The following is a 26,420-nucleotide window of genomic DNA, read 5'->3' as shown; positions in this document are numbered from 1 at the left end:
CATGCAGGCGGGAGGGGCTACCCCATGGGGGGCAGGAGTCACGCGGGTGGAGGGGCTGCCGCTGACCCATGCGGGGGGGCAGGAGGGAGGGGATGCCTCCTGCGGGGGGCGGGAGCTGGAGCCATGCAGGGGGGAGGGGATGCCTCGGCAAGAGTCACGCGGGGGCCAGCAGACTCGCTAGGCGGGCCCAGCAGGGGGCGCTCACGCCTAACAGAAGGGGCAGACAAGGAGGCGGGTCTACGCGGTGACGTCATTAGGCATGGATGACGCGGCGCGTTGGTGGGTGGGTCCGTGTTGACATCGGGAGCCGGCACCTGAGGGCCGCGTTGAGTCGCTCGCCGGCCGCCCGCCGCCATGTACCGGGCTCTGTACAGCTTCCGCTCCGCCGAGCCCAACTCGCTGCCCCTCGCCGCCGGGGAGACCTTCCTGCTGCTGGAGCGGAGCAACCAGCACTGGTGGCTGGTGACCCGCGCGGGCTCCGGGGAGACGGGCTACGCGCCGGCCTCCTACCTGCAGCGGCTGCAGGTCAGGGCAGCGGGCCGGGGAGATGGGCTCCGTGCTTCGTGGCGGCGGCAGTGGGGCAGTTGCGCCCTTTACCCGGCGGAGAGGGACGAGCCGGGGTGGAGGGAACGGGCTGTGTTGGGGAGACGGGCCGGGGAGGAGGGAGGGGATGGGCCAGGAAGGGCAGGGGCTGACGGGGACGGGCTGTGTTGGGGGGACGAGCCGGGGAGGATGGGCCGGGGAGGGCAGGGGCTGACGGGGCGGGCTGTGTTGGGGAGATGGGCTGTGTTGGGGAGACGGGCCGAGGAGGGGAGAGGACAGGTTGCGTTGCGGGGAGGCCAGGCTGTCCGGAGTTGCTGGAAAGGGGGAGGCCAGGCTGTGTTGGGATGGTCTCTGGGGAGGTTACTACAGGCTGTGTGTGGGCGAGGGAGGGCGGGGTGTGTGTGTGGGGGGGCACTACAGGCTGTGTAGGGGACTCTCTCCTGCAGTGGCTGCAGACTAGCATTTGGGGGTACAGGGCTGGGCACTGTCCTGGCTGTCTCACATCAGAGGATGAAGTGTGGCCTTTTATCTCTGTAGGACAGGGTTTAGCATGAAGAACAGGGAGACTGTACTTCAGAGACTGACTGTGATCTGAAGGTCTGGAGTGCATCTTTGGAGGGTACATCTTCTGGGGAAGGGCTATGTGCTAGCCTCTTCCCTCAAAAGTTACAAGACATGGGGTGCTATGCTAGCAAGAAAGTCTATGCACAGGCCTCCTGTCCCCCAGAGAGGCAGTGTCAAATGATCGTCATGAAGTTCTTGGATCAGCTTGTACTGCCCAGGGGAGATGTGACTCCTAGCTGCAGCAATATAGGATCATGAGGCTAAGGGCAGGTATGAGGACCACTACCCTGGAGAGATGGGCTTCTTACGTCTTGCTGAGGTGACATTTAGTGGTCAAGGACCAGGAAACACTGACCTGGTGATTGAGCTGTGCACTGAACTTCTGTAGGTCAGGTCCATAGAGAAGCGATATGGAACTTCACTCTAAGGGCACGGGTTATGTGTTGGCCCCTACATATAATGGTTACTGGTGAGAAGACAAGGGAGTCAGGGGGCATCAGTATGGGAGAAGACATTATGTGCTAGTTCCCTATCACCTGCACTCGTCAGAGAGCCTGAGGAGAAGGAGAAGTTCACATGGCCTACGCTGGTGAGACTACATATATAGTTAGTCTACTCTGAGAGGCTATGAGTGAGTGGATGGTAGGCTGTGTGCGGCTTATAACATCTGGAGTTACCAGTGTGGGTTGCTTTTAAATTATGCAGTTATCACAATCTATGTGTTAGATGTAGGGGCCAACACATAACCCGTGCCCTTAGAGTGAAGTCCCATATCGCTTCTCTATGGTCCTGACCTACAGAAGTTCAGTGCACAGCTCAATCACCAGGTCAGTGTTTCCTGGTCCTTGACCACTAAATGTCACCTCAGCAAGACGTAAGAAGCCCATCTCTCCAGGGTAGTGGTCCTCATACCTGCCCTTAGCCTCATGACCCTCATGTGTTAGAGCAGATGTGCAGAGAATTGCTTTGAGAATGACTATTCACAGCTACTACTGTGTATAAGTGAGAATGTTTAGCAGGAGATCAGCAATCGCACCCATTCCACTAATGTAGAGAATAATACAGGGACTAATAACAGGCCTGTCCCAGCACTGATGAGAGGGCTGGGGGAGAAGCCAAGAACAACCAGCTGTAATGATAGGGGCAGTAATTATAGTCAAGTCAGTGACATTAGTAATTATAGAAAATGAGAGGACAGACTCCTCCAGCCCTAATAGGAGTCAGTGATGAGGGCTCATGCAGTAATAACAACAGCAAGGATAACCCATACGTTTTTGTTGGTGCTGTAGAAGATAAAACTGTATGCCCTCTTTTACAGGGTGATGGCATGTTTTAATGGAGGGTTCCTGGACAAAACATGGATCCTGCAATACCCTTGTTATATGTACTGTTTGGGTCAAGCTTTTTATCCTCCTAATCCCAGGGTTTGCAATGGTGCCTACAATATCTCTAAGTTGCATATACCAAATAAGTCTGTATAGAAGTACACACATGTTACAGGTACATTTTTGGTCTCCCTGAGAAAATACAGCCCAGAATGTCAATAGAAACCAATTTATTCTAATATGCTGGTGATTCAGATATCTCTGGTCTTGTGATTAAAATAGTAAATTTGTTTCTAAATAATTTCAGTGTTTGATGATGTTTTCTATAATTAGATTTCACCAATCCAGTAACAAATGTGAACTCCTGAAGCACTGGAACAATCTTACCATGGAGTCACAGACAATCCCATCGGCTACGCCAGTCTATCTTGCCACCCAGGCAAGCTGGACTTAGTGATAGTTGGTTTCCATACACCAAAGATCACAAAAGATTCAGTTTGTACCCCAGATCTCACCCCAAAGACCATACTTGTAGCCAGTCCTATAGTAAACTAAGGATTTATTAACCAGGGAAAATAAATTAGTTATTTACAGGTTAAAGCAGGCAAACCTGTATACACAAATTAGTTACAATCTATGGTTTTAAAAGATTACAGATTTGTAGTCACGTGTCAGCACTGAATGTCTTTTAGGGCTAACCCAGGTTGACCTAGGACCAGGGCTGGCTCCAGGCACCAGGCAACCAAGCAAATGCTTGGGGTGGCACCTGGTAAGGGGCGGCCAATCTTGGAGTGGTGGGGGGCAGCGCGGCGCGGCATTCCGCGGGGGGGTGGGACGTGCTCGCGCGGGGGGGGGGGGGGTGTTCCGGCGGCGCTCGGTGGGGCGGCGCTTTTTTTTTTTTTGCTGCTTGGGGCAGCAAAAAAGTTAGAGCCGGCCCTGCCTAGGACCTCTTTGCTTCTGTTTCGTAGCTCCAGCCCTGTAAGAGTTGAGCAGCAAATGAGAAAGAGAACATTTTCTTGTGTCCCTGTTTTATCCCCTTCTTCCAGCATTCAAGCTGATGGGGCAGGCTCCTGCTCGTAGCGCCTTCATGGGTTTCAGAGGGTCATTAACCAAGTCTTTGTATCCTGATGTTCCACAGTGGCCCATTTAGTTTTGATGGTCCTTCTTGATGGGCCGTGGGCCATTTCCCATGACTGGCTTCACAGGTTCAGAGCAAGCATTTTTACAATTGTAAAGCAAAACTTTCATATCACCTTATAGCATGGCTAGAGACATCATGAGTGAAATTAATGCATGCAGCAACTTACAAGCATTCCATAGTCTAAACACATTCTTATAAGTCTAACACCAATTTTGAACTATACTAACATACAGGTGAGCTGGTCTGGTTTCCAGCTATGAATTTGTCAGTGCTTAGCTGATGACTACAGCCTTGGCAAGAGCAGGCACCTGGTCTGCCAGTGTCACACTAAGATTAAACCTCTGCCCTTGAATAAGGATCCTATCCTGCAACCCTTATTCATGACAATGGTCCGACTTCAATGAGATTACTTGTGTGTAAGAATCAGGTGCTAAGATATTTCACAGCAGTTACAAAGCAGATGATCTACTTAAAACAATATATATTTTAAAATGTGATTGGGCAATAAAATGGCAAATGAAATTTAATGTGGATAAATGTAAAGTAATGCACATTAGAAAAAATAACCCCAACTATACATACAATATGATAGGGGCTAATTTAGCTACAACAGATCAGGAAAAAGATCTTGGAGTCGTCATGGATAGTTCTCTGAAGATATCCACGCAGTGTGCAGAGGCGGTCAAAAAAAGCAAACAGGATGTTAGGAATCATTAAAAAGGGGATAGAGAATAAGACTGAGAATATATTATTGCCCTTATATAAATCGATGGTTCTCTCACATCTTGAATACTGTGTACAGATGTGGTCTCCTCATCTCAAAAAAGATATACTGGCACTAGAGAAGGTTCAGAGAAGGGCAACTAAAATGATTAGGGGTTTGGAACGGGTCCCATATGAGGAGAGATTAAAGAGGCTAGGACTTTTCAGCTTGGAAAAGAGGAGACATGATAAAGGTATATAAAATCATGAGTGATGTGGAGAAAGTAGATAAGGAAAAGTTATTTACTTATTCCCATAATACAAGAACTAGGGGTCACCAAATGAAATTAATAGGCAGCAGGTTTAAAACAAACAAAAGGAAGTTCTTCTTCACACAGTGCATAGTCAACTTGTGGAACTCCTTGCCTGAGGAGGTTGTGAAGGCTAGGACTATAACAGCGTTTAAAAGAGAACCTCCATGAATTTATCCAGTTAAGTCCATTAATGGCTATTAGCCAGGATGGGTCAGGAATGGTGTCCCTAGACTCTGTTTGTCAGAGGGTGGAGATGAATGGCAGGGGAGAGGTCACTTGATCATTACCTGTTAGGTTCACTCCCTTTGAGGCACCTGGCATTGGCCACTGTTGGCAGACAGGATACTGGACTAGATGGACCTTTGGTCTGACCCAGTATGGCTGTTCTTATGTTCTTATAATCCTCTATGGACCTTTCCAACCTACCTCTTGTGCCATTTCTTTCTGTAGTCCCTTGCTTCATCTGCTCATCTAGCAGTGGGCTCTTCTTTGTCCTTTCTGCCTTTCTATTTTGCTTTAACTCTAAAGTATTTTCAAGCTACAGGCATGAAAACTGCTTCAGAAGAGTTGTATTGCTAGTATATTAATAACTAATATTAAAATGAATATGAAAGCAGGGTTATGACAAGCCATGAAAATGGCTTCTGGTACTTCATATTTGTTTTCCTTTAGTTCAAACCTGACTTTCCTAACTGGCATTTCAACCTGTTACCAGGAAATAGCATGGGGCTTTTTCTGCCACCTCTGTATTTGACAATAAAGGTTCTGGAGCCAGAACTTGACTGGTGATCACGCTGATGATGCATGAGGCAGAATAAAATTCAAATGGCTGCTCTGTCGTTATAACAATGCTTAGTTGTGTTGACTGCCTCTCATTCAGTGATATCATAGGGCTTTCAGGTCAGCTTTTCAGAGTTGTCTGGAGTCAAAATTTGCTTTTATCAGTTAACCAAGTAGAACTGACATGGAAAAAACTTTCTCTGACTGAAGCTTTGCTTTAAACAGTTCAGTGGACTGTCTGAGACAAGAATGCAAACAAGTCGTACCACATCTCTAATAAGTTTGATGCTAATTAATGACAAGATGCTGAGAGGTAATTAATGTCACCATGATCACTACAAGAATAACAAAGCTAACGATTAGTGACAGTGTGTACTGAGCAGGGAAAGAAAGCATGTCGCCAACGGGAAGGAGTCACCATTGCAAACATAAGTCAGCAGATTCATTAACAGTGCAGTCAGGTTGTTGGTAAGCAGTACATGTCACGACAATCACAGTCAAAAGAAGTAAACATCTCATACTGCTAATGCTTCCCAGAGGAATCTTGCTCACAACAAGGAAATTAAAATAATGTCAAAGGGGGAACCTTTGCAGAGAGCAGGTGAGTTTTCCCTGGCACTGTCTGTACCAGGAGAATTACCGTATATATTCGTTCATTAGCCTGTTCGTTTAGAAGCCGACCCCCCACAAGCTGGATAGATAAAAATAACAAAAACTATATGACCCTTTCATAAACCGACCCTATTTTTCAGGGGTTGGCAAACTTTGGCTCCTGGCCCATTAGGGTAAGCCGCTAACTGGTCTGGACGTTTTGTTTACCTGGAGCATTCATAGGCATGGAGCCTCTTAGCTCCCAGTGGCCGCGGTTTGCCGTTCCCAGACAATGGGAGCTGCGGGAAGTTGTTCCACTTCCCGCAGCTCCCATTGACTGGGAACGGCAAACCGCGGCCACTGGGAGCTAAGAGGCTCTGTGCCTGCAGATGCTCCAAGTAAACAAAACATCCCGACCCGCCAGCAGCTTACCCTGACGGGTTGGGAGCCAAAGTTTTTTGACCCCTGTTATATTTTAAAAGTTGGCATCACAAGAAACACTCAAAAGTTTTGCTAGAATTAATTTAATGTAATCTAACGAAAAACCTGTTATAATAATTGAACAAATATGTATTCACCTTCAAAATTAGTCAATATTTAAAATCAATAAATGGATATTTAAAAGTAGTAACTTAGAACAATATGAGACTTTAAAAAGTCTTAATCATTCAAAGTCTGAATCAGTCTCTGATTCACCAAACAGTTCATTAAACTCTGCTTCAGTCACAGCTGCACCTGCATTGTCATCGTAGATGTCGGCAGTGTCGTTTTCAGACTCAGATTCCTTCTCATCATCCGCCTCTGTTGTCATCATCAAATATGGCATCATCTTCTGACCCGTCGAGTACATTGCTGATACAGCATTTCCGAAATGATTTTTCTATCATTTCCGAGGGAATGGACACCCACGCATCCTTGATCCCCTGGGCGAACAGATTGATTTCGGGCTTCATAAGATTCCTGCCTTTTGTCAACTTCGCCATGCCTGTGCACATCCATTCAGACTACATTTTGCGTAGCCTGTCTTTAAAGGGTTTGTTCAGGCAGACATCAAGTGGTTGTAGAACTGAAGTTAAGCCTCCAGGTATTACAACCAAAGTAGTTTTCATATTTTTGGATACATTTTTCACCTCATCCATCTTGTGTGCCCTGAACATGTCCCAAACGAGCATAGCAGGTTTCTTGAAAAGTGCTCCTGGTCTCTTATTCCACACTTTTTCCAGCCATTCAGTAGTCCCACTTTCATCCATCCATCCCTTTTCATGTGCACGTACGATGACACCAGCAGGAAATTTCATGTTTTAGGCAAGGTTTTTCTTTTAAAAATAACAGGAGGGAGCTTTGATCCATTTGCCAAACATGATAAAATCACCATAACATGGATTTTTTTTCATGGCCAGTGGATGTAATTAAAATTGTTTTTTCACCAACACCGGTTACCGTTCTGTTGCTCGGGAGATCGAATGTCATCAGTGTTTCGTCCATATTTCCTATTTGTGACAGTTCAAATGCATATTCCTTTCGATATTTTATAATAAACCTTTGGAAAGATTCGATTTTTTTCTTCCAGACCTCTCGGCAGCTTTTGTTCGCTGATGAAGACGGAGACCATGACGGTTCATGAAGCAAGTACACCACCCCGCTGATGCGACAAACATTGATGGCTTTACTGACTTGTGTTTGTCATCTTTTGACATTTGGAGAGCACGCGGACGGATTCCAGTTCTAGTGACAATGTACCCATTTTGTCAACATTCAACAACCCAATTATTGAGATCTTTCTCCAGCTCAGGAAATTGAAGCGTCCCTCGTTGGACATTTTCTCTTGCTTCTTGGCATGTCTTTTAGTATTGTTTTGTAATTTTTTTGCCGTTCTCTTTCTTGCTTCTCATTGATACACAATTCACCAGCAGCGGCGCAATTATTGTTTGCTTCTCCATATCCAACAATTTTAAGTTTGAATGCTGCGTGATAAGCAGACAATTTTCTTTTGATTTCACCGTTCATTTTAAATACTAGTATGAAAATAGATTATTATTATTGTTATAGATTTTGTAGGACTTTATATAGGAATGTCACCTGCTTTATCACTGTCAAATTATTCTTTGTTTATTTCAAAGCAGCCCTGTAGATTGGCATGTCTGTGACGATAACAGGCTATTTAAATTTTATTAGAGCTTCCATCAATTCTGCACGTTATATTTTCATATTGGCTCAAGACTTTTGAGGTCCATTGGTAGAAATGCATGAAGAGATCAAATTACACAGTAGCGGACTGACACTAGTGCTATAGTACTATCGTTCATTGTATTTTTCTGATTGGCTTGTAAGGTGTAGCATTTTGTGAAATGCATGGGTCAAATGTCATGCAGATCTGCAGCACTGCTCTTTTAGAATTCATTTCAAGCCAATCTAGTCCACTAAACAAAGCCTTTGCAACTTTAAAAGGCTGCAGTGTTGACATCAATAAATGGGTCGGCAAACTTTGGCTCCCGGCCGTCAGGGTAAGCCGCTGGCAGGTCAGGACATTTTGTTTACCTGGAGCGTCCGCAGGCATGGAGCCCCTCAGCTCCCTGTGGCCGCGGTTCGCCGTTCCCAGCCAATGGGAGCTGAGGGAAGTGGCTGCCACTTCCCGCAGCTCCCATTGGCTGGGAGCGTCCAACTGCGGCCACAGGGAGCTAGGGGCTCCATGCCTGCGGACGCTCCAGGTAAACAAAACAACAATGTATTAGATACTCAATTCAGTGATTCCATAGAGTTAAAAATCATCAAATTTTGGTGGACCCGTTTATAAGCCGACCGCCGCTCTTCGATGCGTCACATTTTTACCAAAAATATTCAACTTATGAACGAGTATATACGGTACCTTTCTTTTTAAGTTATCGCTTATTTTCAGGCTTCTCCCTTATTTATAACACAGGTGGAAAATTCATACCTTAACTTCTTTGGGAAGAACATGCAGTCCATATTAAAAACAACTCTTCTAAACATATTCTTCATAAGCTGCCAGCAAGTACAGAAGTGGAGTTTCTGGTTTGTTGGTATCCTCCACTTACAAAATTGCTGACATTTTCTACTTTAATCTCAATAATTTAAATGGTATTGCCATGAAATAGGGAGACTCAAATGTAGAAGCAAACTCCTTTTAGAGACATCTGATGCCTTTAGAAAATAGGTTGTGGGCTAAGCAAAGGGAAGAATGCATGGTGCCTGGTGTGATTTGGATGTTGCAGCCGACTGCAGTTAATGGCAGGTTGCTTAAAAAAACATTTAATTGCTGTTGATATTTCTATACATTTTTCACTGCTGTAGTTCTGGGTTGGGTATATTATGGATTAGTAAAGAGTATTTCAATGGTTCGGGGGGTAAATACTAGTGATAGGGTCCCAAAAAAATAAACAAGGCCTTGTCTACACTTAAAGTTTTGCTGGCATACCTTTGTATATAGAGCTATACTGGCAACCTATCCTAGCATAGATGTAGCTTACATTGGCATAAACGTGTTTCTGTTGGCACAGTTTACGCCAGTTCTCCAAGAGACATAAGCTATACTGACAAAAGCACGTTTTTGCCCTTAGAAACTGCATCTATGTTAGGGCTTATACTGGCATGGCTATTCTGTTTAAAAAAAAAAAATCATTCCCTTAATCAACATACCTTTTCTGGTATAAATTTTAAGGGTAGATCAGGCCTGAGGGAAAGATAATGGGCCCTCTCCTACTTTTGCATAAAAACTAGCACAGAATTTGAAGCAGAAGTAGTTGCTTGCTTGAATTTAGACCTTATATGTGAAGCCTCGGTTGAGCTCTAAACTGCAAATAGAGATTTCACAGTGGTGCTGGCAGACTCTGAAATAGCAATATTAGCAAGCAAAACTGTAACAAACTACAAAGCTAACAGGTGCTGCTGATCAAACAAGTGAGAATCTGTACCCGACACTGAGCCATCCAGTAATGGCACATAAGATAATTGCCTTGAGTTATTGACATAGCAGAGACAAATGCTGCTAATAGCTAATGCCAGGCAGATGCTGTCGTAGTGAAATCATCAACACAAAGGCTTCGTATCTTCTGATTAAATGGGAAGGAGCTAGTTGGCAGGAGGTTTAGTTTTGGTCACAAACTGCATGGGTGACACTTAAGTGGTTTCTGAGCAGTAGAAGAATATGGAGATTAAATTGGAGCCTGGCTTTTCAGTCGGAGACAGTCATTCATTACAGAAGATGAGCCTTTTGAAGTTTTATATGAAGTAGTAAAAAATTCAATTTAAAAAGCTTCCTTTGGAGCAGGGGTTTTATTCTTTGTATCAGGGAGGAGAATGGCTGCTGAATAGGGGAGAAGGCTGAGTGTAACGAATAACAAGGGTCCTTTCACTGGGTTAAAGAGCCCATATGTTATCATCATAATGGTGAGATGTGTAATTACTTAATGGGAAGCTGGAACTGTTCCAAGTTCCGGCTTCAAGCCTATGAAGGTTTGGATTGTACCACCACAGCACTAGAAGACCGTTTACTCTCCAGCAGAGAGGACAATGGAGTTGACACTGGCAGTATCCAGACCCCAAGGCCAGAAAAGGCCACTTGGTACATAGAATCTGACCCACTGGAGTTTGCAAGGCTAACTTCTCCTTCCTTGGAGAATAAAGCAGAGAATAGTTGCTTCAGCCTTCTTACTAATACTTACCTAGCCCTAGTGGCCAGAGATCCAAGCATCAGGTTTCAAACACCTAGCTTCCTGGGGATGATAAGTTTCAATCCTGGCATGGTCACCTCAGTCCTTTATCCTTCCTAGCATGGAAAAATACGGTTCTATGTTCTTAGCTAAAATTTTCCCTCCCATATCCCACGGTTGTGCATTGTTGACATTCAGCCAACTCGGGTGGCAAGCAGCAATCAATTAGCACACAGCAACAGTGTTGTATTTGTGTAGACTGCAAAGCATTTTATCTAATATCTTCTAATATCATCGCAGTCAGGGAGCCTCCACTACCCAACTACTGACTTTAAAAACGTTTCCCTAATATGTAACCGGAACTCTTTCTCCTTTAGTTTCTGATTATTCCTTTTTGTCCTGCTGTCTCTGAAACGGAATAATTTCTGTCCTTCCTCTTAAGGTTACCCTGAAGGTATTTATAAGCTGTAAAGAACTGAAGATTCCAGTAAGGTATGAACTACTAGTGACACTTGGTTAAGAAGGCTAGTTTTGCAGTCCCTGAGCCCTGGATCGGTGTATTGTGGCAATCAGTCTATTATAGGGTTCTCCTATGTTGCTGATTAACTATATGACTCTGAAATGACACGCCTGTTATGGGAAGGGGCTACTATTTTTCTCTAGAGCAGTGTTTCTCATTGACTGGTCCATGGACTGGTCCCGGTCCCTGAGACCTCTGTGACACAGTTTAGGAAGGCAGTAAGCCGGTCCCTGGTATCAAAAAGGTTGAGAAACACTGCTCTAGAGGCATCTGGTAATGGCCACTGCTAGTGTCAAGACACTGGATTTGATTGACCACTAGTCTGACCTGGAGTGGCAAATCCTATCCAAGCAGGAGTTGTCTCATGAATGCCTTTGAAATATTAGATTTGTTGCTGCAGATTTGCAATGATCGCATTAGTGGAAAGCATGGAATGAAAACCTTCACACTGCTTTTTTAATGTAATCTTACCCATCTGCCACTCATGCATTGCTCTCACCATGCCCCATCACAACTTCTGTTCTTCCCTCTCTTCCCCCCAGTGACTCCATTTCCCTTTCCTTGTTGCCCTCTCCCCTTTACAGTTCCCACAAGTTAAACCAGCTCTTCTTTCCGTCCCCATCCCAATCTCTCCCTCTCCCACCAACACACATCCTTATCCCACATCACACCTTCCTCCTAAACCCCGGTGACATTTGCCCCAACCTGGCCCTTTCTCCATCTCATCTTCTGTACCTTCCACACCCATCCCCATCCCTCTTATGCTGCTGTTCCTGACCTCATGCCTATCCTTCTCCCTCCTCCCTTTCTCTTTCTGGAATGCCCACTCCCTCTTTTAAAACTATAGCCATCCATGACTGATTCATATCTCGCTCCCTCTAGTTCCTGGCTCTGAGATCTAGATCCCTTTGTCTGACACTGCTTCTTCCTGTGTCCTCTCTTACAGAGGCCTCTCTTCCTCGATGCTCCCTCCCTTGTGTCAGACCATGGTGGGGATGTTAGGTTTCTCCTCTCTCTCTCTCTCTGTCCCCCTTCCTGCTCTTTCTCATTAGAACAGCACTGTACCTGACTTTTCTCTTCTCTCCCCCTCCATGTCACTGTCATCCACTGTTTGCCCAATTCCTCCCCATTAGCTTCCTCTCTGATTTCAATTCCTGGCTCTAACTCTTCCTCTCCTCACAGTGTCCCACGTACATACTCGGGGATTTCCATTTCCTTGTTGATGACCCATCCAACACCTTAGCTGCATGTTTCCTCATACTCACCTCTTCATGTGAGGGGGGGAGGGATAGCTCAGTGGTTTGAGCATTGGCCTGCCAAACCCAGGATTGTGAGTTCAATCCTTGAGGGGGCCACTTAGGGATCTGGGGCAAAAATCAGTACTTGGTCCTGCTAGTGAAGGCAGGGGGCTGGACTCGATGACCTTTCAGGGTCCCTTCCAGCTCTGAGATAGGTATATCTCCATATATTTTATATTTTATTTTTTTTATTCAACCTGCTTCCCTATTTCAGCTGTCCCACTCACCAGAAGGGCCACTCACTTGATTGATCTTTGTTAAGCACTGCTCTTTCTAATCTCTCTGCTGCCCCATTCCCTCAGTCCAGCTCTCTCCTGGTCTCTTTCAGCATCGCCCATCAGCACCTCCCGCATGCCCTGTCTGTGACTTCCATTCCATCAGCATTGATGACTTCTTGTATGCTCTCATCCCTCTCCTTCCTGCTCTCTCTTCCTTTTTTCCATTGATGTTGTTTTTGATTCTCTCTGTGCTTTACTTTCCACCATCCTTGACTCGGTCCTCTCTCCCTTTACAAGGTTTGCCATGCCAACCTCCAGGCCTGGCTCACCCCCAGCATCCACTTCTGCCACTCCTGCTTTTGGGCTGCTGAGCGCTTCTGGCAGAAATTGCATCACCAGATGGACTTCCTCCCTTACAAATTAGTTTTCTCCTACTTCAGTTATGCCACCTTCCTTGCTGTACTTTTCAGCTTAATTGAATCCCATGCTCACAATTGCCACCTTTGACCTACTTCTCAAACCTTCCCTTCCTCCCGCCTCCGATTCTCTCTCCACATAGGATCTGATGGTTTGTATTTCTAAGACATCATATTTTGTCAATTTTATAAGTCCCTCGGCCTGCCTTCCTTTCCTCTCCTACAACTGTTGCCTTTCTCCCCTGTGACAGATGCAGAAGTTTCTCATATTCTATAACCTCGCTGTTGCCCCAGTGATCCCATCCCATCTCCTGATCACTCTCTCACCCACTATCATCCCCTCCCTTACTCTTGACCTCTCACTGTCCTCTGGTTCTTTCCCCTCAGTACAAACAAGTTTTAGTCTCTCATCTTAAAAAAACAACCTGATCCCACCTGCCTCTCCAGCTACCACCCCATCTTCCTTCTCCCTTTCATCTCAAAGCCTGGTGCACACGCTGTTTATGATTGCTCTGTGGAGTCCCTCTCCCCCAAATTCAATCCTGAACTCTCTCTAGTACGGCTTCTGCCCCTGGCATGCCACTGAAACTGCTCTTGCCAAAGTCTCTAATGACCTTTTCATAGCTGGCTCTCAGAATCACTACCCCATCCTCATCCTTCCTGACCTGTCAACTGCCTTTGACACAGATGGTCTTCTTGAAATCTTGTCACTGGCATTTTGTGACTGTCTTCTCCTGGTTCTCCTGTCCCATTAATTGATTCTTCCGTGGAGGATCCTCCTCATGGGGGTTCCACAGGGATCTGTCCTTGGTCCCCTTCTCCCTCTAGCTCTGGCTAATCTCCTCTGCAAACACAAATTCAACTGCAGTCTTCATACTGATGACTCTAGGATCTACCTCTGTACTCCAGACCTATCTCCTGCTGTCCAAATTAAAATCTTTCTGTCTCTCTGACATCTCCTTGTGAACGTGTAGCCACTGGTTGAAGCTCAAAGGCTAAAATAAAGCTCTTAATCTTCTCCCAAGTTGCCTTCTCTTCCTCAATCACTGTGGACAACACCACCATCCTGCCTGTCATGCAGGCCCATAACCTGGGTGTCATCTGGATCTCTCTTCAGTCTATGTCTAAATATTGCCATTTCTTTCTGCATAGTATCTCTAAGATTTGGCCTTTCCAGTCCATGCACGCAGCTAAAACTCTCATCCAGGCTGTTGTCATTTTGTGTCTTGATTACCGCAACATCCATCTATCTAACCTTGACAAATGCAGTCTGGCCCAGCTTATACCCATTGAGAATGCTGCTGCAAAGATCGTTTCCCTAGCCTGTCACTTTGACCATGTCACCCCCTCTTTGCATCCCTCCATTGGCTTCCCCCTTTTCAATTGCATCCAACTTAAGCTACTTGTCTGCACTTTCAAGGCTCGTCATGGCCTATTCCCCACCCTACTGAGATATTGCTATTGGGACGTTGCTGCCTGCTGCTGATTGGCCCAGGATGCCAGCCTCCACTTGCCTCTTGTTACATTTTCAAACAAGCACCTCCCATGCTTCCCCTCATGCTTGGGAGGTGCTCCCCACAAACATCTTCCCAATATGGTGGAGAAGAGATTTGGGGGGGAGGGGCACAGAGCTCCTGGTATGAAGGAGGAGCTGGGAGGTGTTTCAGGGAACCCATGAAATAGAGGGGGATGGGAGGGTGACACACGGGATCCCTTAGCATGTGCAGCCTACTGAAGCAACTAAGTGTGCAACCCTCTAGTTTTATACTGACATACGCTCTTTGGGACAGGGACTGTCTTCTTCTGGTTTTGTACAGTGCCTAGTACAATGGGGTCCTTGCCCATGTTTAGGGCTCCTAGGCACTTCAGTAATAAAGATGGTAATAAATGAAATTGACAGGCCTAAATAGATATAAAACGCCAACTGCGCAAGGGTAGACTTAGTATTTCCTTTGGCTTTTGGAGGCCCTGTTGGCCGGAGGGGTGACTTTCATTCATGCTCTTTTCAACTTAAGGATATGCCTTTTTGTTGCTCTGGGACTTCGTATTTCCTTGTAAAAAGGAGTTGACTCTGAGTGGGAAAATTACCTTCCCCTTGCATAGGACAGGAGTTCCTGGCAGTGAGAGAAGGTTCCACTGTTACATGGCTTCCTCCTGCAAGAAGGAAATAGTCACTCTAGTTCACTAGTTTAACTTTGTTACGGTAATTATTAGAGAAGACAAGTCAAGCTTGGAGCAGCACTTCCTGTTTGCAGCTGCTATGCCTCACTTTGATCTCAGTGCCTTTATCAGAGCCTCTGAGGCCCAGCTTGGTTTTCGCATCATTTATGAAATCTTTTACTCAGGGCTAAGAATTGAGAAGCTTCTCTCTACTCCCAGTGCTGCTCGCTTTGAAATGGCTTCCTTTTTCTGATCTTCGACCGGGTGCTTAAACTACAATTTAGCCTTGCCTCTGTGGCTCAATCTCTACACTGTCCCAGTCCCTAATCCATTATTAAAAATAACTGATATTAATACTGCATTATGTAAAGGGAGGAGATAATGTCAGTCTTATAAAACACTGGCCTCCTGTTCCTGGTTCAGAATTTATCAAAAATAAGTGGCAGGTTGACATGGAGACGTTTCTGTCTAAAGTGGGAGCTATTTGTCCTGTAACAAATACACTGCTGCTCGGCTATATTAAGGGAATAAAAAATAGCATGGAAAATATTACACTAGCATTGTCAAAATCATTTGAGCCCTCCCTAACTTGGATATTGCATTTGGTTTGGGTCTCTCCAGCTCTGAAAAGTAGAAAATATAGAAGGTCTAGAGAAGGACAAAAAAAGTAAGATACTGGGTGGAACAACGTTTTCGTTTGTGAGGGGGTGAAAAAGTATGGACTGCCTAATTTGGAAAGGTGGTACGACCAAGAGAACTAAAAGGTTTGTTAAGGAGTGTCTTGGGCTGCTATTTACTCTGTCCCTTTATACCAGAATAAACAGGCACATGATTAAATTAAAATACTACTTCATGCAGTCTGTGTGTAAGCAATCTGTGAAATTCACTCTTGGAGCAGAGTATTGAGCCAATATTTTAGTGATACTCAGAAAAGGACTGGCTATTTATATGCATAGGAATAACCGTGTTATTCAACCCAGGTTGCTTTAGGGTGTGAACTTGAGATAATTCCTTGAAACTCGTTATTGCCCTCTTATTAATTTGTATTGCAGGATTGGAACCCTATTGTACTGGGTGAGGTAACAATGCAAAATAAGGCAGTTCCTGTCCCAAAGAGCTGCTTATCTCAATCAGTTGTTTTCAACCTCTTTTGATGTGCAGATCCCTAAAAAATTTCAAATGGAGGCGAGGACCCCTCTGCAAATTCAACTTGTGGTCGGTGAACCCCTACCATAGAACTCTTAGACTGAAAACTGACTGAACAGAATTCAACGATAAATGTTGCACGTGCTCGGCATGGCATTTGATGCAGCGTGAGAAAGGGCGCTAAACTGTGGGCTTCTAAGGTGGTAACAACAATTCTGGGTTTTGACCTGTAGGGTGGGGTATTCACATAGTTTTGATTAATCAGAAAAACAGAATGCCTTTTCTGGGATCTGAAACTTCATTTTCATAGTCACCTTTCACGGGCCCCTTAGACATAGTGTGCGGCCCACAGGTTGAAAACCACTGATCTAAATAATGAAGTTATGTCAGGTGGCTAAGCTAATTGAGATGGAGGAGAAAGACAAGAGTGACCGCAATATGAACTCAAAGTTACATATATAGTAAAGTGCACAGTGTTGTACAATTGACCATCAGCTCTATTAGGTTTTAACTCTCTTTCTGAGGGAGCAAGTACTGGTCACTTCCTGGGGTCATGGGAGTGGAAGCATTTGTGGGTAAGTTCTGCCTAATAAAGGCTCTCCACAATAGCTTATGGATAAAATGGGTGAAATTCTGGTCCTCTTTAAGTCTGTGAATTTTGACACTGACTTCAGTGAGTACAGGGTTTTACCCTATATAAATAGAGCAGGGGTCGGCAACCTTTCAGAAGTGGTGTGCTGAGTCTTAATTTATTCACTCTGATTTAAGGTTTCGTGTGTCAGTAATACATTTTAATGTTTTTAGAAGGTCTCTTTCTATAAGTCTGTAATATATAACTAAACTGTTGTTGTATGTAAAGTAAATAAGGTTTTTAAAATGTTTAAGAAGTTTGATTTAAAATGTAGAGTCTCTCCTCCGCGCTGGACCAGTGGCCAGGACCCGGACAGTGTGAATGCAACTGAAAATCAGCTCACATGCCATAGGTTGCCTACCCCTGAAATAGAGTATTCCCTTGTAAGAAGCGGAACTCATTCTTGAACAGTGCAGATAAATGTATATACAAGTGCAATCTGTTATGTAAATCTCTTAAATTTCTGTGGCACTTGAATAGCTTTTTCTGTGTGCTTCTGATGTGCCAGAGCTTCTAACGGGCAAGAGAGCCTAATCAGGGCATTGACACAGTCCCGAATAAGCACTTAGGCTAAGAATAAAGTTTTATTTTAGAGAATAAGGAGCGAGTAGTGATTTACAGCTGAGCCTGCACTTCTAAGCACTCTCAAGAAACTGAAATAAAACAGCATTTTTCTTCCGGCTGTCAGAATAGCTGAGAAGATATGTCAGGGCCCGCTAGTGCTTTGAGATGAAATTTTATTTGAAATTAAATTACTCAGTCAAGGGAATTATAGCCCTTTCTAATTACCGTAGCTGAAGACTTCATGTTTTAACCTGAAATTCTAGAATGTTTCACAGTTTTGAATGATTAAAGTAGAAATACACTAGTGATCTTTAGCCTTTTGTGTGTGTGTGTGTGTGTGTGTGTGTGCGCGCGCGTTTGACTGCTAAGATAAGCTCTCATCACTTGAGGCACATTGATTAAAAATAATTAGGCTTTTTTAAATCCAATAAAATTTGTCTTCATGCCCTGGATTGCTGCGTGTGAGCTATGTTGGTGGCCCAGAGGACAAACCCTTTACATTCATGAACATGCTTAATAAATGTGTACAGTGGTCATAAATGGGGGGCAAGAGGGACCATCAGTGGTCTCAAAGTGGTTGCCCAAAAGTGGAGATTTTACATTGAAACCAGTTAATGCAGTGGCTCTCCAGACTACTGTACCCCTTTCAGGAGTCTGATTTGTCTTGTGTACTCCCAAGTTTCACCTCTCTTAAAAACTACTTGCTTACAAAATCAGACATAAAAAAACAAGTGTCACAGCCACACTATTACTTTCTCGTTATATCATTTAATTATGAAATAAATCTATTGGAATACAAATATTGTCCTTACATTTCAGTGTATAGTATATAGAGCAGTCATTCTCTGTATGAAATTTTAGTTTGTACTGACTTTGCTAGTGCTTTATATGTAGCCTGTTGTAAAACTAGGCAAATATCTAGATGAGTTGATGTACCCCCTGGAAGACTCCTGCATACCCCCATGGGTATATGTACCCCTGGTTGAGAACTGAGTTAAAGGGTCAAATGCAGCTTTCAGGTGAACGTGGCACTTCCAGTTACTTAAAATCAATTAATGGTATAAGCATGCATCTTGAGAGCACAGCTTCATTCCTAAATAATGTGGGTTTGGTTATTGTATTTGAGGCTGTTAATGGTAAGGGAAGAGAAAGGAGTGTGAAGGGAAGATGCAAAATGAAGGGTTGGTGTGTGCTGTCCTCTAGGGCTTCAGGAAGCACTTTAGTAGATTGGTTGATATTGAGGATGGAAAGTGTCTCTGGGGTGACTCAGTCAATTTTGCCGCCTCCCCATCACATTCAGTGTCTTGCAACAGTCAGAGTTTTGGTATTGGTTGGCGCACATCCCCCCATAATGTCTAGCCTCAGCCTTGAGCCGTTCACAGCTAGTTCTCATCTAATTGTCCATACCTTGTTTTTTGTTTTTTTAGTTTCTGCTGCTTAAGTTTGTATTACTACTTCCTCACTACTTCTTGGTCTGTGATGTTGAGACTTCAGATCTGTTTAATTAAGAGATCAATTAAAGTTACAAAATGCATGCAGTATGTGTGTATTAAAGAATCTTTCCTATTGTTTACATCTGAACAAATGATAGACCATTGCTTAATTATAAGGGAAGAGTTGCTGTTTCAGACACATCTGTACATTGCTCTTACTAGGTGATGTCCCTGGAATGTGCTGTCTGTGGTGGGGAGTAAACACAGATGTCCTGTTTGCAGGCAAGGTCTTTACTTCTGGTCTGAGATCACATTGCATGTGGTGTTTGTGAGGAAGCATGCTCTTGTGGTTAAGGTACAGGACTTGGAGTTAGGCTTCTCTTCACAGACTTGGTGCATGACTGTGCAGGTCTCTTAATTTTTCTGTACCTTGGTTCCCTGTCTGTAAAATGGGGATAGTACTGACCTACCTCACTGGAGGATTCAGGCTAAATTAATGTTGTCAAAACATTGAGATACTTAGATGAAAGGTACTAGATATGAACAGAGGACAATGGACTTCAAAAAAGCAGACTTTAACAAACTGAAAGAACTGACAGGCAAGGTCCCCTGGGAAGAAAATCTAAGGGAGAAAAGTTCAGGTTCAGGAGAGCTGGCAGTTTCTTGAGGAAACAACGTTAAAAACACAGCTGCAAAGTATCCCAACGTGAATGAAAAATAAGAAGAATATAGTAAGAGGCTAATATGGCTCCATCAGGATCCTACAGAAAGTGGGAACATGGACAAATTGCAAAGGAAGTATACAAAAGAATAACCGAAGCATGTAGGCATAAAATCAGAAAGGCTAAGGCACAAAATGAGTCACACCTAGCAAAGGACATACAAATCAATAAGAGGTTTTTTAAGTATGTTGGGAGCAAGAGGAAAAATGAATACCTACACTTTCCTTCTACTTAGCTGGGAAAGAGCTAATAACTGATGAAGAAGGCTGAGGTGTTTAATGCCTGTTCTGCTTCAGTCTTCACTAAAAAGGTTAATGGTGACGAGATACTCAGCACAACTAATATTAACAAGGGGGAAGGAACAGGTTAAAGAATATTTAGGTGCGTTAGAGGTATTCAAGTCGGCACGGCCTGACAAAATTTATCATAGGCTACTTAAGGAACTAGCTAAAACAATCTGGGAACCATTAGCAAATCTCTTTGAGAGCTCATGGGTGAGGTCCTAGAGAAGGGCAAACGTAGTACCTGCCTTTAAAAAGGGGGTCAATGAGGACTCAGGGAATTACAGACCAGCCAGCCTGTCTTCGAAATCTGAAAAGATACTGGAACAAATTATTAAACAATGTTGAGAATAGAGTTATAAGGAATTGGCAGCATGGATTTGTCAAGAGCAAATCATGTCAAACCAACTTAATTTCCTTTATTGACAGGGTTACTGGCCTAATGCGGGGGAGGGGGGAAGCAGTAGACATATCTTGATTTTTATTAGTAAGGTTTTAGACAGTCTCACATGACATTCTCATAAGCAAACTAGGGAAATGTGGTCTAGATGAAATTACTATAAGGTGCATGTACAACTGGTTGAAAAACTATACTCAGAGTAGTAATCAATGGTTTGCTGTCAAAGTGGGAAGGTATCTAGTGGGGTACCACAGGGGTCAGCCCTAGGTCTGGTAGTATTCAGTATTCTCATTAATGACTTGGATAATGGAGAATCCACATAATACTAGATAAACTGTTCCAATAGTTAATCACCCTCACTGCTAAACATTTACACCTTTTTTTTCCTAGTCAGAATTTGTCTAGTTTTAACTTCCAGTCTTTGGGTCTTGCTATACCTTTGTCTGCTAGACTAAAGAACCCATTATTAAATTTTTCTTCTCCTTGTAAGTACTTATAATCTGTGATCAAGTCACCCCTTAACCTTCTTTAAGATAAAAAGATTGAGCTTCTTGAGCCTTTTACTATGAGGCATGTTTTCCCATCCTTTAATCATTCATGTGTCGTGTAAGTATTGGGATTATTGCTTCGTCTGAGTCAGAGGTGGTTGTGTGGGGCCTTCGGTGGGTCTCTACAGGGCCCTCTGCAGTGAGGTGGTGGCACAACAGCTTAGAGTTACAAAATACTTTATTGGGAAGGGAGGAAGATATACTTTTTTGTTCTGTTTGCAACTGACTCATAAGACAGTGTAAACTAACCAAGGCTCTAGTCCTAGATACCATATCCTAGTCCCATACTAATCTGAGGACATTCCTTGCATGGACCAGGCATATTTATGTGGCCATGGTAAAAATCATATCCAGAATATAAAATAAGCTCTTTGTCTGACAGTGAAATTTGGAAAACAGATGAATCTGTCTGTTAACATCATTGTTACTAGAGCTCTGCTTTCGTTCCAAGAAACAGCCTTGCCTTTCTCTTCCCCCTCCCTGTACATCTTAGATGTAAATAAAAATAAACAGAATTTTTAATAACATCTTGGCTTGTTCCCTGGTGAAGGATTTAAATTTCATGCCATTCCAAGCCAAAATTATCTGTTTAGTAATTGAGCTGTCGGCCTGGGCACTGGTAAAAGAATCAATTCCACAAGGGGTATTATTAGAAAAAGAAATACAAATAGCTTTAATACATAGCACTGTACAGTCTGCAAGAAAATTAGACTTCAGAGACAAGGTCCAATATAGTCAACGTCATAACCCAAATTTTATGAGTCATAGGTTCTAGTGGGGCTACATGTGCAAAGATTTTAAATTAAATGCATGTGATCTATAGTTGTTCCAAAGGGCGGGGGTGTTAATCTGAAACCTTTTTTCTTGGCAGTAGCAATTCCAGTTTTGTAATTTATTTCACTACAAGATGCATTTTGAAGACAGAATTCTTACTGTTGCAAGGGCCAAATGTGTCCACTGCCAGCTTGGTGATCAACTGGTACTCCAGCTGTAATAGATCTACCCCAAATCAGTGGATTTCATTGCTTTACATCTGATCTGTTGTTTATATTAGTGTTTGTTGCAAAGTGTCTTGTTGATTCAGATGGGGTAGGAATGCCCTTTCTAGTCTAGTTTATTTAATTGCTGTGAGAAGAGCAGCCTTCTCCATGACTGTGTTAAATGTCTGGCTGTGTTCTCTGCGTGCAATGACTCCACTTTGAACAAATGCAGTAACCGTGCTGCACTTCATAGAGGAAGGAAACTGATCTGACAAGACTGTAATTCTTGCTGCATGTTGGACTTGTGATTATTCGTTAAATGTGTGCACATGGATTGCTTTATCATCCCCTTCAGGAGTCAATGAGAATTAACTCCTAAAGGGGAAGGAGTAGCCATTCTCAAGTCTTGGCAAGTGGACAAAGATTAGAGTTGTCATCAGGCAAGGTAGGAAGAATTTTGAAACTAGATGCGTCCTCCCCAAGTGCTTGTATTAAGGGGGTTCAAGGAGCAGCACTGCCACAATAGAGAGATGGGCCTAGCATGTTTCCCATTCCCTCCCCTAACCTTGACAATCAATACAGAAATTTCCATTTGAACTCTTTGCTAAGGTGTTGTTGAGTTTCGCTTTGAATTACTTAATTGTAATCGTTGGCATATCTTTGCTCTTGTGTATCTGAAGAACCCAAACCATTTTACAAACACTAATATGTTAAGCTTCACAACTACACCTATAAGGTTAGGTAAATTTTATTCTCATTTTACAGCTGGGGAAACTGAGGCAGGTGACAGGTAGGTGATTTGCCAAAGATCACCCAGAAAGTTAGTGTCAGAGCAGAAATTAGAACTCGGGTTCCTGACTCCCAGCCCTGTGCTCATCTTTTAGAACTCATAGTTGCTGCATCTTTCTTTTGGCTGGGAGCAGGGCTTTCTACGTCATTGTTGCTCCATAAATTGGATGAGATAGGAACACCTGACCTTCTAAATCTGCAGCCTACATAATCTCCATTATCTAGAGGAAGTGAGAATCCTAGATCAAAATTGTGAAATGTCTTGCATCTGTCTTGAGGCTTGCCTGGACGCTTATGAAATGAAGTGCCCCCTTCTCTGTATAGGTTGGCCAAGGATTTCCATATATAGGTGTGAACAGCTTCCTTATCTACGCTTGTGGTCTCCAGGGGAGTAGCTCTGGGGAAAAGGCTTCATGAGACTACAAAACCCAGCCAGTGGGGTCTTGATGAATAGGACTTTTGCAGGAACTCACATAGACCTGAATGTCTTGAAATTTGTGTTTGTACCTTTTAGACCTCTGTTTGTCTCCGAGACCTATATGGAATCAAAAGAACACGAAATCTGGTCTGCTCACAATATTTCTATTATTCAAATGCCAGAATCCAGTGAGGAGACTGGATCTTGTAGAGTTTTGGCTCCCATAAGTGGCTTCTGTGGGATGTAAGGAAGTCTGTGGGGATGTGAACCAAATTTTAGTCCTTGCATACATCCCGTTGCTTAATTGCTGTGCCAGTGGATTGCCAGCCCGAGCAACTGGTGCAACAGACAGTTGTTCCTGCAGTAGAAAGTTGTCAAACCTGCAGTTTTTCAGTACAGAATTGAGTTTGACTAGTTGTTAAACCTACCTTCTCATTGGATGGAAATGACTTCTGATGTTGTGAAACTAGCCCCATGGGAGGAATCAAAAGCATGTTTCTTTTCAGCAAGGTCAGGAGCAGGGGAGCTCTGAAATGCCAGATGTGTGTTTAAAAAATTCCTGTGTGTTTTAAGTGACAGTCCCAGTTTAGATCTGGTGAGACTGGGTTCCTCAGAGATTGATGAAGATGAATGTAACTTTTTCTCAACTCTTTATTCTAGAGCTCAATCTTTGGATCATTTTGACTTTGACCACCCCGTGCCCTGATTGTTTGTCCAATCTCCTCATCATGGCAGAAGCATCAGGTTCCAAAGTAACACTTCAATTTTGCTGCTGATGGCTCTTGAATAAATAAGAACTTTGACGTTTATGGAAGAGTTCAGCCAAACCAAATTCTCCCTGATTTATTTCACACAGCAAAACCTTTGTGATACAAAATGTGAGAGACTTGTCATGTGGGAGGAATGGAAATGAGACTGAAAACATGATTCATCAGCTACTGCATCTGTTTCTCTGTATTCCCCCCGCCCTCTCCTCCCCATGGTAGTCTGCAACAGTATTCTGAGCAAAGATCCATTACCACTAAAGAAAGAGAGTTGCCCTGGACTCAAGGCTTATTAACTTGCAGCAGTGATGAGGGTTAGCTCCATTTTAATTTTGTATTCACTTCCTGCCATGTATGATTAATCCAACTGGGTAGCTTGCTTTTTCTTGTGAAAGGACAAAATGCTAGATTGTGACCCTAAGAGCCCCTCAGGATCAACTGGCAGAGGGACCAGTGTTCTGTGAGCTCCTGTCAGGCCTGAAACACTTACTACACCTATCACGTTACTGTCATAGTATTTATCTGTAAAAAGTGTCATGTGTAGCATCAAACGAAAGCTTGTGACATGCCAGTTAATAATATTGCATGAGTCATGAACGGATGGTGTGTAAAGGTGTGTGTGTGCGCGGGAAATATGTTCCTGAAATATTTTTGGAGTCAGACTTTCCTGAGCTTTGCAGAATCAAAGGTATTGGAGCTGAAAGCTCTCTTCCAGTTAGCCAGAAGAAAGCAGAATTCCTTGAAGCTTTTCAGTTTTAAATAATGAAGTTTGTGTCTGCCCTAGCATCATCTTTATTGACTACCAACCCTTCCCACCTCCCAACCCTACAACCCTTTAATTGTTGGAATTGATTTCAGGCTTTTTCTTCCATTATCTTGATGGCATGAGATAAAAGCAGTATTAGAAAAAATTACGTGGCTGTTATTCCAAAGGATGATCTTGTGTGCTCCAGTAGGTGGGGGGATGGGGGGAAAATCACTTCCAGCTGTGAGATTTGGGAAGTCTAAACTTGTTTGTGGCCTTAAGCTTTCCTTGTAAGAGCTTGGGCTGGCTTCAGGGACTACTGTACGTGTGGACCACATTTGATCTTGCTGTCTAAATTCTGAAGTTCTGGTTCAGAGGTTTCGCTTCTTTCCGAGCCAGGGGATTGCTGTTTGCTTAACCCCGGTGTAGTGGCTTCCTGAAGAATGCCCAGCAGGGAACAGTGGCATGCCAGGCCTAAAGATGAATTTATTTTTTTTTTAAAGTGGCATCTGACAGTGTCAGATTCTAACCCCAGATGTGCTGCCACCTCTTAATCTTTACTCTGAAAACTTGCTCCTGCACTTGGGCACACATGTGCTTGTTAAGGGCTTATTGACTTGTGCAGTGATATTATCCTGGTCCTAAAAGTCAGCCCAGGCTGTGCTCTTGTTTCAGAGGGTCTCACTGTTGATTAATGGAACTCCAATTGATAGAAATGTTTAATGTGCAGCACCCACTTATCAGACCCCCTTCCCCACAACGTTCTCATTAATTGGCTGGAATCCTAGAACTCATAACTGACTCATAGATTCCTAGATGCTAAGGCCAGAAGGGACCATTGTGATCATCTAGTCTGACCTTCTGTATAATACAGGCCAGAGAACTTCCCCAAAATATTTTAGAGCAGATCTGTAGAAGGTCCGGACTCACCCCTGCGGCGCCTCCTGCTGCTCATCCAGGGAATTAGCTCACCAGCCTCTGGAGCGCCCTCTGCAGGCCGGTGATCCGCCTTGTCCTCTGCACTGGCCCCCGTTTCCCTCCCAGGACCCCGGTGCCCTTTGCTCTGGGTGCTGCCCCCTGGCAATACCCACACACGCTGGGTCTCCCCTCCCAGGGGAACCCCCACCCACTAACCCCACCTCACCTCAGGATAAGGCCACTGCCAGTCACCAACTAGCCCCCACTCTCTGGGGCAGACTGCAGTATAGGCCACTCATCATCGGCAAGGTTGGGTTTGGACCTGCTGCCTTGGCCTAGCCCTGGGCTGCCCTCTGCACCCCCAATATCCCTTAGCCTTCTCCTAGGCCACAGCCTGGGGCTTTCCAGGCTGGAGCTCCCCAGCTCCTCAGCCTTTCCCCAACCCTGCTCCACCCAGGTACCCTATGTCTAGCTCTCTGCAGCCAGGCCCTTCTCTCTTTGAAGGCAGAGAGAGACTCTACTGAGCACCTGGCTCCCAGCCTCTTATATAGGCCAGCTGAAGCCTGATTAGGGTATGGCCCAGCTGCAGCTGCTTCCCCAATCAGCCCAGCTTAGCAGCTCCCAGCCACCAGCCTTCACCCAGGGCTGTTTCAGGCCCTTTCAGGCAGGAGCGGGTTTCCACCCTGCTACAACATCTTTTAGAAAAATATCCAATTTTGATTTAAAAATTGCCAGTAATTGAGAATCCACTGTGACCTTGTAAATTGTTCTAATGGTTAAATATCCTCACTGTTAAAAAATTTACTCCTGATTTCCATTCTGAATTTGTCTAGCTTCAA

General features: G+C 44.1%; 1 protein-coding gene across 6 annotated transcripts in view; it reads left to right on the top strand.

Moving 5' to 3' along the window:
- Positions 1-237: 237 nt before the first annotated feature.
- NCKIPSD (NCK interacting protein with SH3 domain) overlaps positions 238-26,420 on the top strand; it is a 93,832-nt gene continuing 67,649 nt past the window's right edge. For 4 of the 6 annotated variants that reach the window (XM_042849807.2, XM_042849803.2, XM_042849806.2 and 1 more), the window contains exon 1: positions 239-525. In XM_042849807.2, coding sequence (XP_042705741.1) covers positions 355-525 — 171 coding nt within the window. In that variant the 5' untranslated portion in view covers positions 239-354. Of the gene's footprint in view, positions 526-26,420 lie in introns of all 6 variants that reach the window. The other 2 variants (XM_024104972.3, XM_005288369.3) reach the window with 2 other exon arrangements.

Source organism: Chrysemys picta, chromosome 7, assembly GCF_011386835.1.
Source record: "Chrysemys picta bellii isolate R12L10 chromosome 7, ASM1138683v2, whole genome shotgun sequence".
In the NCBI taxonomy this organism is placed as follows: Eukaryota; Metazoa; Chordata; order Testudines; family Emydidae; genus Chrysemys; species Chrysemys picta.
This window is presented reverse-complemented; position numbering and strand designations above follow the sequence as displayed.